Here is an 18,262-nt window from a genome sequence, read left to right as displayed (position 1 = left end):
TGACTTCTCCATTACTTCCACCTTAGTATCACCACCTCTGGGTTTAGCTCCCACTGATGAGACCTCAATAAAGGTCGAAACCGGTCTGGGTAGTGGCCCTTCCCTTAATGCATAGCATTATACATGTCTGCAACGAGATGTGCTTTGCATTATGGGAGATACTAAGGCAAGTGATGAGAACTTATACCACCTTTACCACGAGTTGCCCCAGTCCTGAAAATACTTCAGGACCAAACTTTGTTTGCTTGCACTTGGATAAAGGATTAAACCGAATATATAATTGATACTTTCATTGCTAAAACGTATCCTTTTCCAGTCCTCTTGATCCCGGAACATTGCACTGTAGCTGCTTTTTGCTTGGAAGTTATAAGTGGCTTCATCTTAGGTACACGAGATTTAAAACCCACTTTGTGAAGTCATATCGACATCGTAGATTTAGACACATTTAGAAAGAACTAGATGATCTACATCTAGTTCTTTCCATCTCATGTGAAAATACCTTACACTTCTGAAGCAGTTTTTCTTCACTGTATTCTTCAATCCCCTCTCATTTCTTGATGATGTTATTACCTTCCAACTGCTATTGCAGCGATTATTTTGAAAAGTGGTTATTAGAATACTGTCTCAATATACTACACACACTTGCTCGAGAGCATTTTAATTCCTTAGCTATAAACTGTTGAGTTTGGCCTTCTTTGTGTAGAGATGCTATATGAAATCTCTTAGCTTCTGATATGTCACTCATTCGATCAATGTTTAGCAAATGATTAACTGAAATCCATGGGCAAGCGATTCCTCACACACACACGTCTGTTCTGCAGCTACTGAAATATACGCTATTTCTGTGCTCTCCTCAAAACTAATCAGAATATTCTAATATTTTGAACTATGTTAAAAATTATTCTAATTTTGTGAATGTTTTCAAATAACATTTGAAATTTTACATTTTCATGTGTTTACATTGTTATCATCATTATCAGCCATTGTCGATTCACTACTGGATGAAGGCCTTTCCGAGATTACTCCAAAACTGTCTGTACATGGCTCTCCTTTCCTATGTCACTCCTCTGCAAATCTGATATTATCATCAATCCACCATGATTTAGGTCGGTGTCGTGGTCATTTTTCCTCTTGAGGTGAGGAATCCTATCCAGTACTTCTTTTGTCCATCTTTGATCTTGTCTTCAAACAATATGCCCAGCCCATTGCCACTTCATATGTTTCATTCTTCCTATGATGTCGGAGACTTTGGTTTGATTTCTTATTCATATATTCATTTTGTGATACCAAGAATACTTCTTTCCATACTAAATTGTGCTGTTCTTAGTTTTTGAATTTCCTTTGCATTCAGTGTCCAGGTTTCACAAGCATATGTCAGTATAGGATGAATACATTGATTAAAAACTTTTCCTCTTCAGTCATAATGGTAGTTGGCTTTTGAATATTGAATGTAATTTTCCAAATGCTTTCCACTCAAGCATCACACGCATTTTAATTTCATCCATGATATTTTGTTCCATTGATATCTGTTTTCCTAAGTATATGTAATGATCTACTTGTTAATTTCCTCATTATTATTTCTGGTTGGACATAGCTATTGAACATAACTTGGGTTTTGTACATGGCCAGTTGTTTTGCTAGTAATTTGGAATTCATGGATACGAGTCTGTAATTCATGCGCAGTTGAAGTAAAGATAACTATGTCATCTGCAAAGCGTAAATGGCTTAGATATTTTCCATTTATCTTCAGACCTTTCCCTTCCCAATCAAGAAGTTTGAATATTTCTTCTAGGCACACTGTGAATAATTTTGGAGATATTGTGTCACCCTGTCTTATACTTCTCTGTATTTCCACGGTAGAGATGTTTCCATTGAAATGAATTGCTTCTATGGCATTGGTGTATGTTGATTTAATGGTCCTGATAACCCTGCCTGTTCTTTTGGTTGTGCTAGGTCTAGAATTGCACAAAGCCTATGAGCTAAGACTTTTGTAAACCACTGATAGTAAACTGACAGGTCGGTAGTTTGTCAAGTCTTCAACCTCACCTTTTTTATGTATCAGAATCAGGGTAGCCTTCTTCCATGTTCTTGGTACATCATTTTTCTTCAGGCATAAAGTAAATAGTTTTGCTTAGAGTTTGTAGATTATTTCTCCACCTATTTTTAGAAGTTCAGCTATAACTCCATCCTTGCCTGCAGCTTTTCCATTTTGCAAGCTTTGGATGCTCCACATAACTTCTGGTAGGATCTGTGGTACTTCAGCTGTTTCGTAGTTGTCTTCTTTTTCATTTAATTCATCATCCTGATATAATATTGAGTAAAATTCTTCAACTCTTTTTGCTATAGCATATCTATCTCTGGTGATGGTCCCATCTTGTAATTTGACTACAACCATCCGTTTATTGCTGTTTGGCTTTTTTGAGACTGCGGTTGTTTTCAACAGTTTTTCTTGTTTGTCTTCAACAGGTTTGTTTTCTACTGTTTGTTGTATGATTTTACAGTTGAATTTTCTTATTTCTTCTGTGATTCATTTTCTGATCGTTTTGCACAAATCAATGTATTCAATTTTATTCTGTAGGTTAATCGATTGTTTCATTTCTCTTTGTTTCTTCAGAAATTTTGTTTTGTTTCTGTTCTGTGGTACCAGCTATTTCAAGTGAGCATTGTAGAAGGTTTTGGATAATAGTGTCATTACTTTCTGAGATCAGCATTGTCATCTATAATAAGATGTTTAAATCTATTGTTTAGTTTGTGTTGGAATATATCTTTTTTAATGTTGAGTTTGTGTACATCTATGTTTTGCTTTGATCTTTGAAACATTTTCTTCTTTCTTTCTTTCTTTTTGGCAGTATTTGGATTTTACTGTGTACCATATGATGGTCACTTCCAATGTTTAAGTTGTTTTATAACAGAGCAGTCCTGAAAGATATGTTTCTTACTGAAGATAAAGTCACTTTCACTAGTTTTTCCATTTGGACTTTTCCATGTCCACTTTCTCTGTGTTTTTTCTTGAAAAAGGAATTCATGATATACAGGTTTTCTTTTTCTGCAAATTCTATTAACCTAACTCCTCTGTCGTCTCTCATGCCATATTCAAGATTTCCCATTTCATCTGAATGTTGTATACCAATTCCGGCATTAGTTTCCCATTAATTTTCTGAAATGATGTTTTCCTTTATTGTGGAGTCGGGATACATCATGGTAGAAAGCTTCAATTTCATCGTCAGTATGACTTATTGTTGGTGCATAGACTTGGATGATCTTAAGAGTGTATCTTTTTGAGATTTGAACAGCAGTACTTGCTATTCAATTGGATATACTGTCAAATTCTATTATTTGTTCTTCAGTTTTTTGTTGATCAAGAATCCAACTCCACTGATTCTTTCCTTATTTTGGCCTCTATAGTATAGTATGTCTCCATTTTTTAATTCAAGAATTTCTTCACCATTACGTCTAACTTAACACAGTCCAAGAATGTCCCATTTTAGTCGCTTTAGCTTTAATTCAGTTAGCCGTGCTTCACTGCTCAGAGTCCTACAGTTTAATGTTCCAAGGTCTAGTTTCCAGTGGCAGCATGATCTGGTTACTCGGGGATTTTTAGCACCCTCTGCCTTCATATGTAACTGTCTGCTGCCATAGGTAGTAAAAATCTGGCCTCTGGGGAATGAGGGCCATTTTATTTCTGTCTGATTCATCTTGGTAGGTTAGGCCATAAATTCCCCATGCTGGTCCAGTGTGGATTGGTGAATGGCAATATTTTCACAATGGATCACCAGTCCCAAAACCACTAGTCCATGGCTCTTTGTTCAGATATCCAACAGATGGTAGTCAGTGTTTTCCTCCACCACCACCACCTAGGGGACGCGCTCGGTAGCCTATGGGAGCCCCAAGTAAATAGTTTTGCTAAGAGTTTATAGATTATTTCTCTACCTGTTTTTAGAAGTTCAGCTATAACTCCATCCTCACCTGCAGCTTTCCCATTTTGCAAACTTTGAATGCTTCACATAACTTCTTCTGGTAGAATCTGTGGTACTTCAGCTGTTTCATAGTTGTCTTCCTGGTTATATAATCTATAAAGTACATAGATTTAGGTGATGCTAATTCATATTTGGTACTAATTATTTTCTATGCAATAAATTAGAATTGCAAATCATTCAACACATTTCCTTGATTATTCTAATCTTTTGATTTGGAGGTGTATAGCATCACACCTACTTTATATTTACCAAATAATCAGTGTAAATTAACAGATCAGTTCATGACTTATATTCAACAGCAGCTACTTGTCAGCCCTCCAATACTGTTGTATCTAACATTTCATTCTTCTAAGGCACTTCTGACTAAATCAGTCCAACTAGACCTTGATCTTCCTCTGGAACTACCTTAGATTAGCCCTTCTCACACATCCTTAAATGCAAATGATCAAGTTCCTTCCTAATGTCTTCATTTTTAATATGATTCTGCATCATGCCATCTGTTCAAGCCTCTCATTTTTCTAAGAACTTTTATATCCATGGTCTCTAATCCCTGGTTAAGTGTTTTATTTCTAACCCAACTCAGATCCATAATTAAAAACTGGTTTGAACACTGTCTGTATACCGATAGTTTAGTATAGTGACTAATTTCAATTTTATTCCATATAAATTTATTCATTTGGCTCTGCAGCCATTCCTGATTTGCTTATTCTGTTGTCTATTTCTAGATTTAACTTGCCATCTTCACTAAACACTCTGCCTAAATAGCTGAAATATTTTACTTGTTCTACAGGCTTTTCATATGGAATGCAGTGGAAGTTTTTATATTCCTGCCTATTTTCATAGTTTAAGTCTTTATATTGCTGATTTTCATACCACATTTTTTACAGCAGATATTCAATTTGGTTAGAGAACCCTGAAAGCTTGCATTTAGGAAACCTGAAAACTTGCATTGTGTTTAGGAGTATAATAAAATCTGCATAAAGCAAAGAGCTAAGTTTGATATCCCCAATTGTAATATCAGGGTCAGTACTCTTTCTTTCATGTAATCCATATTGATGACGAATAAGAATGTAGATAATGTGCATCCCATGTCTTACCCCTGATTTTACATTAAACCATCTTCATGTATTTCCTTCAATTCTAACTACTGACATCATCATCATCAAATTCCTGGTATATACCCTCAAGGGGTGTACAGGATATGATAGTACTACATGAAAAATTTACATCATTACTAACTTCTTATCTATTATTTTCCTCCAAATCAGTCTGTTACGTGTCAAGACTCCAATATTATCAGATTTTATATTTCTGTCTTCTAAGGCACTTTTTTACTGTATCAATTCACCTATATCTTGGTGGAAAAAAGTGGATACCGAGTGGGGAAAAAAAACTTCCATCTTTCTCTAAATCCAGAGTAATTTAATAATAAGGTGGTACACCTTTTGGCAATGACTTCTCCATTGCTTCTGCCTTAGTATCACCACTTCTGGGTCCGACTCCCACTGATGAGGCCTCAATAAAGGTCGAAACCGGTCTGGGTTGTGGCCCTTCCCTTAATGATAGCATTATACATGTCTGCAAGGAGATGTGCTTTGCATTATAGGAAATACTGAGACAAGGAGTGATGAGAGCATGGTCCACCTTTACCACGAGTTGCCTCAGTCCTGAAGATATTTCAGGTGCAAACTTTGTTTGCTCACACTTGGATAAAGGATTAAACTAAATTTATTATATCTTGGTGTTCCTCTGGGTCTTCTTCCTGCCAACCTGGCAGAGAATACTTGTTTTGTTAATCTTTCCTCTCCAATTCTGTTTAAGTGACCACCTGAGATTAGCTCTGCTAACACATTCCTGGATGCTGACAATGTCAAGTTCTTTCCTAATATCCTCATTTTTTAATATGATATTGCCATTGATGCCATCTGTTCATGTGCCCTTAATCTTTCTCAGGACTCTCATATCTGTGGTCTCTAGTCTTTGGTCAAGTGTTTTACTTCTGACCCAGCTCTCAGATGCATAAGTTAAAATTGGCTTGAATACTGTCTTTTAGACAGCTAATTTAGTGTTTTGGCTAATTTCACTCTTATTCCATATAAATTTATCCAGTTGACTTCCTACCATATCATCTTTGTTGATTCTGTTGTCTATTTCCATATTTAATTTAACATCTTCACTAAAAATCATGCCTAAGTAGCTGAAATGTTTTACTTGTTCTATAGGTTCTCCATTCATAATGAGTTGCTATTTTCAATGTTTCTGACTATTTTCACTGTTTTTGTCTCTTTAATGTGACCTTCATAATATATCTATTACAACAGTTATATTCAATTTAGTCAGAAAATCTTGCAGACTTGTAGCAGATTTATTTGAAAGTATAACATCATCTGCATAAAACAAAGAGCTGAGATCAATATCTCCAATTTTGATATCAGATTTAATACCACTTTCCTTCATAATGTGATCCATATAGATAATGAATAACAGAGAGGATAACGTACATCTTTGTCTGACTTGCCAGATTTAACATTAATCCACCTTCCTGTACTTCCTTCAATTCTAACTGCTGACTTACAATGCAAATAAAAGACTATGTATTGCTTGGTATAATGCTGCATAGCTTATTGAATAGATTTTCTCTTGGCTCCTTGTCATATGCCTTTTCCAGATCGACAAAACTTAAATACAGATCTTTGTTATATTCCCATGATTTCTCAACTATCTGTCGTAAAGTGAAAATCTGATCCTGACAGCCTCTATTTGGCCTGAATCCAGCTTGTTCTTCACCAAGCTTCTTTTCTACAATCCTTCTCAACCGTTTCTCAAGTATACTTGCATATATCTTAACAGAAACACTAAGTAATGAAGTACCTCTGTAGTTCCCACATTCAGTTTTATTTCCCTTTTTATATATGGGTAGTATGAGAGCTCTACTCCAATCATCTGGAATTCGTCCCTCTGTTCAGGCCTTCTGAACTATGTAGTGCAGCCACTCTAAGACTTTTATACCACCATACTTGAGCATTTCTGGTCGAATATCATCTACTCCTGCTGCCTTTCTGCATTTCAGGCTTTTGATGACTTTTTCTACTTCAAGTATGGATATGTATTCCTGACTGCATGCCTGGTCAGTGTTTTTTACCACTGTGCTGTCATCGCTGCTTGTTTCATTTTGCAGTTTTTCGAAGTAATTACTCCATACATCAAGGATATCTTTTTCTCCAATTTTTTTCATGTCACTTTTACCATCTCTAATTCCTTTTACAGCACTCTTTCCTCCATTTCTGAGTTTCTTCAACAGCCTCCAGAACATTATTATTATTATTATTATTATTATTATTATTATTCATGGTACCTCCAAGGAGTCTGAAGATTCATCGCAGGAGGACACCTACAACTGTCTCAACCACTACACTGAACCCTCTACTACGAATCATCTCCATCAATGCCATCTACCGCCATTTTGCCAATATCTTGCCACTTTGTTGATATTTATTTTCTATGTTCTTACCAAAGTCCTCCTATGACTTTTTTTTAGCTAGTTTTTCACAGTGTTTAGCTTTCTACATTTGTACTATCTAAAAGCACAAACTAACTTATTAGCCAAGAACTTCTTTTGATATGCTTTCTTCTTTTCCTTCACTGTATGTTTAACTTCCTGTATCCACCATGGAGTTCTGATTTTTCTATCCTTGCACACAACCTCACCACATAAATCTCTGGCTGAATTAATCAGTGTTTTCTTCAGAACTTGCCACTGAATCTCCAAGGTTTGGTTCCTGTTCTCAAACTCTTTAATTTTTTCTTTAATCATGTTTTTGTGCATTTTAGTGTACAGTTCACATCTGAGAGCTGCTCAACTTTTATAAGCTTTAAAGCTTTCTTACATTTTCTTTTTTTCAATATGAAATTCAATTTTATCCTGCTCAAGACTAAATGGTGATCACTTCCAGTTTCAAATTCTCTGTACAGTCTGGTGTCCTGCACCAGGGAGAAAGCATCACTATCAACAATAACATAGTCAATGATACTTTTCTTATTCCTTGCCTCTTCTTTCCATGTCAATTTGTGCACATTTTTATGTTGAACATTATGTTAGTAATAACCAGTCCGTGTCCTGAGCAGAAATCCAACAGGAATTTGCTGTTGTTATTAGCTTTGCTCTTTTCTCTAAATTTTCCCAATATATTTTTGTATATCTGACAGTCATTTCCTACTCTGCTATTTAGATCCCCAACAAGGACCAACTTTTCCTTTTTTACTGTGTCAGTTGCTTTCTCTAAAGCCTCAAAAAATTCCTCCACTTCTACCTTAGTAGAACTTTCTGTGGGGCCATAGGCACAAATAAGTCTCATTATCCAGTTACCCATTCTGATATTTGCCCACATCACTCTACTTGATATTGCTTGCCATTCAAGAAGATTAGCCTCATATTTAGTGTTGAATACTATGGCTACTCCTTCTTTTTCTTGATTGTCATTGCCTGAATATAACATTTTGTATTTATTGCTCAGAAAGATCTCACCAGTTTTGGTCTTTTTTGTTTCAGTCACCCTATTATGTCGATCTGATACTTATCTAATTCCTCAGCAGTCTCCATTTCTTTGCCATTCAGGCTTCTTATGTTGATAGTACCAATCTTGAACTCTGGTGATGTTGAGTTGGTGTGTGTTTTAAGATTTGTAGCTGACTTTTTGCTGTTCGCCCTGGTTCCCTGGCAAAAATACGGGGCCTTGTTTATCTGGGTGACACCCTAGCCGGCATGAGATTCTGTCATGTTGTACCATCATTTTATATTTTGATTTAAGCCAATAAGAATACAATTTGGGTGGCTAAATCCCAAATTGGCAGCCCGTCCTTGTTCGTTCAGTATCCAGGTAGATACCTAACAGAGTTCACCACGAGAGGGTGAGGATTGGACATTAGGTCAGAAGCTCTGGTCGGTTCTCTGCATTCCTTTAAATGCTATGTGGAGGTCTCCTCTCAGTTATATAGCTTTGGCCCTTAAGCACTCCCTAACTGTTGACTTATAACTTAAATATAGACTGTGTACTGACCTGAATAATGTTCTATTTATCCTATATAACTGTATTGTTTTGAGAAGCAGTTCCCTGGCCACTTATGCCTTTTCCAGTTATACAAAACTAAAGTACATATCCTTGTCATATCCCCATGAATTCTCAACTGTTTATTATAAAGTGAAAATATGTAGGTTTCCAATGTTGTTCTGTCAGCAGCAAGTGGTATTAAATTTCTACAATGAAATCTAAGCATACAAGTTTGATCCTAGGTGTATATGTTGCTGAAAGAAAATTCTCTTTAGTTCTTAAAAATATTCCAATATGTTCAATATTTAAAAACACACAAACTTCTAAATACCAAAATTAAAACAGTTTATTAATTCTAAAATCCATACTTTAAAAGAGAAAAAAGAATAAAATTTTAACTAGGTTCAAATTATGCTAGGTGTTTCAAAAAAAAAAGATAACCTTCAAGCTACTCTAATTTGCTTAATCTCAAAATGTACATCTTTAAGATTTAATGTTTAAGTTAATCTGAGTTAAGTGAACTTTAAGATTAAGCAAATTAAAAACATCTTTATCCTACTGAGAAGAAGAAGAAGAAATACCAGTTATTTTCACTTTCTTTATTCTTCTTTCTGTGTGAAAGTTTACTACAAAAAAAAAGAACAATCTTATTCCAAACAAACTCCCAAACAGCTGTGTTCTGACATAACATTTGATAACTTATTCATTCCTGTATAAAACGCTTCGTACAGAATTAATAAACACCTTGAACAAAAATTATATTAAAGCTTCTGATATAACCACAGGAAAGAACATATCTTTAAACCCTTTAATCCTCATGTTTCATCAAATTGTAATAATTTGTTCTTTTTCTTTTAATATATATAAGAAGATGCATCAGAGGTTTTGAAGAAATTTGATGACACAGAGGTGCAGGTCATCAAGTTTTTCATGCTGCAAGAAAAGGCTGTTACTGAGAGTCATCAAATTTTGTATGAGACTTTAGGGGACTGTGCCCAAGCATATTCAAAAGTTGCCAGGTGTGTGGCCAAGTTTAAAACTCTGGGCAACCTGAGAAAATAGTTGTCACCAGGTCAGGAAAACTTTCTGCAGTGATCACACCTGAAAACATCAATGCAGTGCATGCCATGATCTTTGCTGATATATGAATACCAGCCAAAAACATTGCAAAGACTCTGGGAGTATCCATGGAACAAGTTGGGGGTCATTATCCACCAGCACCTGGACATGCTCTCAGCAAAGTGGGTTCTCAAATGTTAGAATGCTGACCAAAAGAGAGAGAACATATGCTGTCATCTCAAGAGATTTTGGGTTATTTTGAGAAATCAGGTGCAAATTTTTTGGCTTGTATTGTGACTGGGTCAGAGCAATGAAACATGGCTTCATTGCTATGACCCAGGGATCAAACAACAGTCAGTGGAGTGGAGACACAAAGATTCTCCACGCCTAATGAAGTTCTAAACCCAAAATTCAGCAGGGAAGGTTCTTGCCATTGTATTTTGGGGTAAAGATGAAGTAATCCTTACCAAGTACCTAAAAAAAAAAAATGGAGCTGTTACAGCAGCAGTTTATTCAACAGCTCCGAAGGAATTGAAGTGGGTGCTGAAAGAAAAATGCCACAGGAAACTGAGCAGAGGTGTGTTGCTTTTGTAGGACAATGCACCTGCTCACAGTGTTCATGAAATCCAACAGACAATACATAACTTGGCCTTTCAATGTCTGCCAGACCTATCCCCATCTGACTATTTCCTATTCCCAAATTTAAAGAAACACTTGAACAAAATTTGCCACAGGTGATGAAGTTGTTATAAATTCAGTTACATATTTCTCAACCCTGCTTTGTCTTTGTTTTTCCTTACTTAAAACTTTGTGAGCTGTCATAAATGGTCGACTGATACCATTTATTTATTTCTATTAGATCTTGTTTCTCATACTCTATAGTCTAACAAATTTATTTGTTTTATGACTATGCCAGTTTGTCTATGTATTGAGTGTAAGATTATAAGATTTTAAACTAAAATGTTGATCTTTACTGTTAATTAGTCGTGGCCTGTTTATTGATCACCTGAACTTTATCTTATGCAAGTTTGAAATTTTCAGGATAGTGCATTGACAGAATCAGTCCAATGTGTTGTTCACAAACCATTTAATTAAATCAAAAAGGAATATTTACAGTCCAATCCACATTAAACACACACACACACACACAATTCCATCCCATTCCAAATCTGTCAATTTCAATTCTTCTTGATTCAGACTCAGTTCTGTGTTTCTTCCCTTAAAGTTGAATCACAATCTATAATATCCTGCTAGTCAAATATACACAAATTGACAATAAAGCATATCTTGAATGAGCTTAATTCAATATCAATATACATTATCTTATTGTACCCATTAAACAGTCACACTTGTTGTACATTCTTATTCAGAATTATCACATAAGTAATTACAATTCTAGTACAGCACTGCCTTTTACATGATTCTTTTTCTTCACATGAAATTCTCCTTTTTGTCCTTTCCTTCTGCTTGCTTGTTCTTGATTTCCCACCAAATTTATTCTTTGTCCGAGCCATTGATTATTCTCTGCCATTTTGGACCCTTAACCTGGTGGCAATGTGCACTTCTTTCCGATGATCGATACTGTACTTCACATGCTGGCAATGTGCAGCTCTTTCCGACGATCGACACAGTACTTCACATGACAGCTGACCCAAGACCCATGACACTTCTCTTTCAGTTCCCGTCAGCAGACCTCACGTGCCGATGGACCCAGTTAACAGAAGGTTGAGAACCCTAAGATCAAGTCCTCAATGTCTTGCCTTACATAGGCCTAGACTTCCATTATATGCATGTGTGCGTCTGTCGAAACTTTTATATATGGTCATATTGACATTTGACCATGATAAAGTTGTACTTTGCATGTCTTTTGAAATTGCTGTATATGGACATGAGTTAACAGTCCACATCAAGTGTTACATGATAACATCATGTGCCACATTATTTTAACAAAGGCTGATGGTTGATTTATTACAAATATGAGATCATTACAGACAAAATTTGACATTTCTTTAAGTGCAATCTCTTTAGAAAAATATGTAAAAGCGAACATGATGAAGTCATATCTGCAGCTGAGGACTGGTTTGTGCAACAAGGAAAATACTTTTTCTCAGAGGATTGCAAATAATGCAGCAGCATTGTATCAAGTATATAATGCTTCATGGGGAATGCATAGAATAATATGTAAGTTACATGGTTCTACTTCAATTCCTTCATGGTGATTATCACAATGTTTAAGCACACCATCATAAGCTATATTTGTTTGGCCTGTCTATATGCTTTCCTTATTATATTGTTTAAAGGTTTATATTCTGGATTATTTTTTGCTTGTATATAAATTTATACACAAGCAAAATTCATGTATAAATTTAACATACTTTCATTCATGCTATTTTTCTATTTTGAGTCTTCTTGGGAATACAGTCATAGGCAGCATCTGTAACAGTCTCCATGAAACTCTCTAATGCGTTTAAAACAATTTTATTTTGATAGCATACTTATTTTTAACTGGGTCATTCTTTAGATAATTGAATTCCAGACAAGGTTTTGTATTTGCACTCTTAACAACCAGAATGTACTCTGAGCTTGTATCTGCACTTAGGTATATTTTTGTTTGCACAATTCGATTTAGAAATCTTTTCCTGTCATTATAGAATTAATCTGGTTTCTGATTTTACCAGTGTGGCCGGCCTGGTATATAGTCGTCTTTTTGGTTGTTGAAAGAAGTTATTTGCTATTATCAGATCATTTTGTTTACAAAACTCAATTAGCCTTGCACCACTGTATGTCATTCATATCGCCAAGTTCAAAGTTACTAATTACTGAGGACACACCTCTTCCTGTTATCCAACACTTGCATTTAAGTCTTCCATAACAACCAGGATATGAACTTTATTTATTTTATCAGGAAGTGTTCTTCACTTTCTGATAAAACAAACAAATAAATAAATCCTGTCTATCTTGTCTTACTAAATCCCATTATGTCTATATTCATATTTAGCATCTCTTTCATTAAGTTACCAAATTTACCAGTTTGGTATATACTAACATTCCAAGTAGCTGTTTGTAGTATTCAGATGAACTTGATCGCAGTGACATCCTAATGGCTTTGGGGCATCAACTTCATAAGCTATGTTATTGCTTATATTTCTTATGATTCCCATTTTTGGCACCTTCTTCCCTGTAGTTATATACAACAGAGTCCATCATAGGGGATCCAAGTTCTTCTGCATGGCTAAAACTCTTCAGTCTGCTGTCCATAATGTGCAGTAGAAAAATAAGATGGTGAGTCTCTAATCTCTTCCATCTCGCAGTATTACAGCCATTAAAATCATTCTGATCATGCCTATAAGTTTCTGGAAATGAATCTTTCTAAGTCATAAATGAGTAAATAAGTCATCTTATGTTTTCAGCCTCAAGCCAGTGTTGATAAGAGCTACTGTATTAGGATTTCACCATTGCTTAAGTTAGCAGATTTTCAGAGTTCCTATAAGGTCTCCGTGGCTACTGTAGCATCACAGGACCTAAAAGTTCCCACCTACTTTGCCCTTGCAGGCATTTCCATATTTCTTTCTTGTCTCCCTCCCATAATGAGGATTCTTGGATTGGACTTTGGGAAGGAAGTACCTTAATGCTGAAAAAATAAAAATAGTCACAACATGTTATGACAACATGCCACAATCAGTATAAAGTAATGTCATTGAGGAATTTAGGTGGCTATCTTCAAATGAATTTCTATTTTAAGAAAGGGTGGTGGTGGTAGTCGTCTCACATTCTGTGATTAAATCCATCTTCCACCTAAAAATATTCACAAACATCTGTGTTCTCAGTTAGATTCAAATGCACATCCAACTGTTTGGAGAGTTGAAATGCACTCTACTCAGCTAGCAAGCAAAGCTATATTAGATTAGCTGAGCAAGTTGAACTTTTGGACACATCACTGCAAAGTAATATCATTGAGGAATTTAGTTGGCTATCTTCAAATGAATTTTTATTTTAAGAGTTAAAACATTATTCATGATGCCATGGTTTCTTACTGGCAAGAGAATGGCAAATGAATGATTAAACACATATGAATATATTGAACTTGATCTTGCTTGAAAGTTTGGTGCATTTGAATTAGTTATCACATACGATGTTTGTACAGTAGGGAAAATTAAGTTTACTTTCTGATTTTAAATTTGTTTGTATCAGAGTGTTAGTAATATTCTTAAAACATTCATTCTTTTAGAGTGGAGTAGTGTATTTGATGATACCCATCGTCATCCCTCAGAACACAAAACTACTGGAATTATCAGTGATGTTATGGATACTTGGTAAGTTCTGCTTTTAAATGTTTATTCTGTCTCTTTTGATGATTTTTTTTTAAAATGGAAACTGAACATAGCAAATGATATCACAATCAGTGGACAAGGGAAATTGTACATTGTCAAAAGAAATTACAATTAACAGAACAAAAGAACTGGCAGGAAAATGATACATTGACAAGAGGAACACAAAGGATTGGCAGAAACCATACATAAAGCACACAAAATAACAGTGTGAAAAAGTGTAAATGCACAATAATAGGAAACATAAGAACAACTTGAAGAGTACGAAATTATTAAAATGAAAATTCAAAATTAACATTTAAATTTTGAAATAATACAAAAGCTTACATTAATGTCATGTGTAGACTGTCATTAAAATCAAAAATTTAATCAAAAACTTAAATCAGAAATTTAGAAATATTTTTCCCATAGGAATAAAATACAGATGAACTTCTACTTAAAAGCTTTCATGATATGGACAATTTTTACTTATGAAATATCAAACAGGCTAATAAATTGTGACCTCAGTTCATTTAACGAACACCGAACCCTGCACTCATAAATATTTTGTTGCCCAAAGTTCATTGATATATTAATAAGTTTCATAATATATCTTATGAAAAAAATAAATAAATTCAGCTTTTGTACATTCAACTTGCAAATACACTTCAAGGAACATATTATATTTGTAAGTTGAGTTTTGCCTATATTTCACTCCAAGAAGGAGGTTCTTTATTTCTGCAGTTCTAAGGGAATAAGTATCAATATATGCCAAATTTGCATCATTTGGTCTCTGCCCAGTTGGAAAGCTTACAGTTACAGCAGCTATGTCAGTCACTTTTCCCTTCCCTTCAGTCTGGCTAATGTTCATCATAAAAGTCTCCCTCCTCTATGTAACCAGTTACGATGTTCACCAACCACTGATGTTTTCTGATTTCTTTTATTTCTTGCAATTTCCTTTGTTCTTTTCCCCACAGTTTTCTTTTGTATTGTTTCTTGTGATTTCTTTGTTCTCCTTCCTGAACCTTTCTTTTGTGAGATTGGAGTTAGGGGTCAGTAAGATTTTTCTCGTCCATAAGGATTCACTATGGCAAGCACCTACTATATATATTCAGCCTCATTAATTTTTGCTGTACTGTGTATGTTCAGATGCATAATAACATTATCTATTATACATGTGAAGGTTTTTCTCTTGAAATATTTGCTTTACTAGTCCTGAGCAGAATAAGTGTATTGCCCAGTAATAGTACTGTTTGTAGTGCTTTGATTTGCAGAAGGGAAGAGAGTTGTGTTGAGAGCTTTTATGAAAAGTTGCGTTTACTAACAGAAAAATCTGAAAGTTCATCTCTTTCATTTGAGATGGTCATTGTAACCAATGAGCATTTCATCTTGCAATGAACATAGCTGCCAAGGTACTATTTGTTTATCTAGCACAGAAGTTGGCAATCTTTTGCTAAAATTTTAGTAAAAGTGGCATTCACTTGAATATTTTGAGACCCTTACCCAAGAAAAGTTTGCAGTAATAGAAATAAAACAGTGCAATATTTCTGAAGTAAGATTTCTTAATAAAAATAGACAATCCTGCAATTCTTTTCATTTTTAAAAAACCAAAAAAAACCTTAGATCTAAATGTGCTTCCTGAACCTTGAATTGCCTGCTCACTTGAGTTTAATTTTTGTTGAAATAACAAAATAATGCTGGTTTGGTTGTAAAGGAAAAAAAAATTAAATAATAATAAAAATCTAAAAAACAAAATGAAACATTTTCTATGAAAATAAAAATAGAAAATTTTGTTTGAATCGAACAATTAAGGAATATTGCCTGCAGGTTCATATTCCACCATTAGCGATTTTGAATTGTGAGTACACCATTCAGCCGTTATTTTGGTGAAGCACTATTAAATAATTCTGTGAAATTTCTAAACTTAAAAAAAAAAAAAAAAAAAAAAAAAAAACACTTAAAGTTGACTAAAGTGAAAGCTAGTTAACATGGGATAAGTTTGCATGTGAGCCTTTAATTTGAGAAGAAAAATTGAAAGTTACAGCTGACTCACTATAGCACACATCACTACAACAAATAACTGATAAGGTCCAACTAATGTCCTATAGGTTACAATGTTATGTTGATGTACAATGTCATCAAGTTTGCTATAGTGAGCATCAACTATATGAGAAGAATGGAAACTCAGGAAGGAAGATCTAATATGTATGAGCTGTGATTTAGTCTGTTCAACTGTTATTACAGCCACAATGAAGAATTCTGGGGTGGGATGGGTCATTCACATTCATCTATTAATGTTAGTATCTTCAAGATGGACACAGTGCAAAAATAATTAAATAAATCAAAAATTGTAAGCATTTGAATTCTCTGACTTTTGATGTGGTTCAATCGTATTAGGAAGTGGATGAAACATCAATTACCATTACTTGTGTTATGACTGTCAGTGATACAAATTATATATTTGGTTTAATCCTTTATCCAAGTGTAAGCAAACAAAGTTTGCACCTGAAGTAATTTTAGGACTGGGGCAACTCGTGGCAAAAGTAGTATGACTTCACATCACTTGCCTTAGTATCCCATAATGCAAAGCACATATCCTTGTGGACATGTATAATGCTATGCATTAAGGGGATGGTCACTACCCAGACCAGTTTCGACCTTTATTGAGGTCTCATCAGTGGGAGCTAGACCCAGAGGTGGTGATACTAAGGTGGAAGTAATGCAGAAGTCATATTTCCATATACGAGTTGCCAAAAGGTGTCACACCTTATTATTAAAATAAGATGTGATGCCTTATTGAGACCTCAGTAAAGCTCGAAACCGGTCTGGGTAGTGACTCTCCCCTTAATGCATAGCATTATACATGTCTGCAAGGAGATGTGCTTTGCATTATGGGATCCTTAGTTCTCTTTCATGTATTCAAAAATATCTTTTGTGTCAATCTTATTGAACCCATTTAGTAACTTATTAGTTTTTGTAATGTTCTCTCTTTTCCAGCCATGAACTGAACTTTGCAATCTGCACATACACACACCTTCAATCTATCCCCATTCTACAGAACTGTCACCAGTTTGGTAGCTTCTATGAATCCTCTCTTCCACTTCCTGATCCTCAAGAAACTCAGGTAACCAAATCTGTGCAAGTAGGGTCAAAATGTGGCCGAATCATAGCCTTATGAAGAGGGCTAATAACCTCTCGATCTTTACTTGTTTTTAAAGTTTTTTTCTCTTGGTTATTGTATACAAACATGCCACGAAATTATATTCTTGGTTTCATCCTTTATCCAAGTGTAAGCAAACAAAGTTTACATGTGAAGTCACTTGGCGACTCGCTACTTATATACAGACTACAAGAATATAATTTCTCGGAATCTTTAATGTATAGAATAAGCAAGTGGAAAAACTTTCAATATCTCTCTCTCTCTCTAATCCAGAGTATTTTAGTAATAAGGTGTGACACCTTTTGGCTACTTGTATATGGAAATATGACTTCTGCATTACTTCGACCTTGGAATCATGTTCGGGTCTGGCTCCCACTGATGAGACCTCAATAAAGGTTGAAATTGGTATGGGTAGTGATCCTTCCCATAATGCACAGCATCATACATGTCTATAAGGATATGTGTTCTGCATTATGGGATACTAAGGCAATTGATGTGAAGTCATTAGTCTCTATATACAAGTAGTTCAGTCGTGAAGTGACTTCATGCACAAACTTTGTTTGCTTGCACTTGGATAAAGGTTGAAACAAGGAATATAATGTCTTGGCATCTTTATTTCACTTGTTATTGTGTTTTTCAATATCCAAATAATCCTTTGAATTACAGAGCCTTAAGGTGCTCCACTAGTCACCCTCATTCTCCTAGATTCTC

At 35.0% G+C, this 18,262-nt stretch overlaps 1 protein-coding gene across 5 annotated transcripts in view; it reads left to right on the top strand.

Annotated features, from left to right (window-relative positions):
* LOC150103910 (uncharacterized) overlaps positions 1–18,262 on the top strand; it is a 589,709-nt gene that overhangs the window by 359,375 nt on the left and 212,072 nt on the right. For all 5 annotated transcript variants that reach the window (XM_090397176.1, XM_090397175.1, XM_090397178.1 and 2 more), the window contains exon 14: positions 14,313–14,397. In XM_090397176.1, the coding sequence (XP_090253302.1) occupies positions 14,313–14,397 (85 nt within the window). The remainder of the gene's footprint in view (positions 1–14,312; positions 14,398–18,262) is intronic.

Source organism: Typopeltis vanoorti, chromosome 8, assembly GCF_054136105.1.
Source record: "Typopeltis vanoorti isolate ZY-2024b chromosome 8, IOZ_Tvanoo_1.0, whole genome shotgun sequence".
Lineage (NCBI taxonomy): Eukaryota > Metazoa > Arthropoda > Arachnida > Uropygi > Thelyphonidae > Typopeltis > Typopeltis vanoorti.
This window is presented reverse-complemented; position numbering and strand designations above follow the sequence as displayed.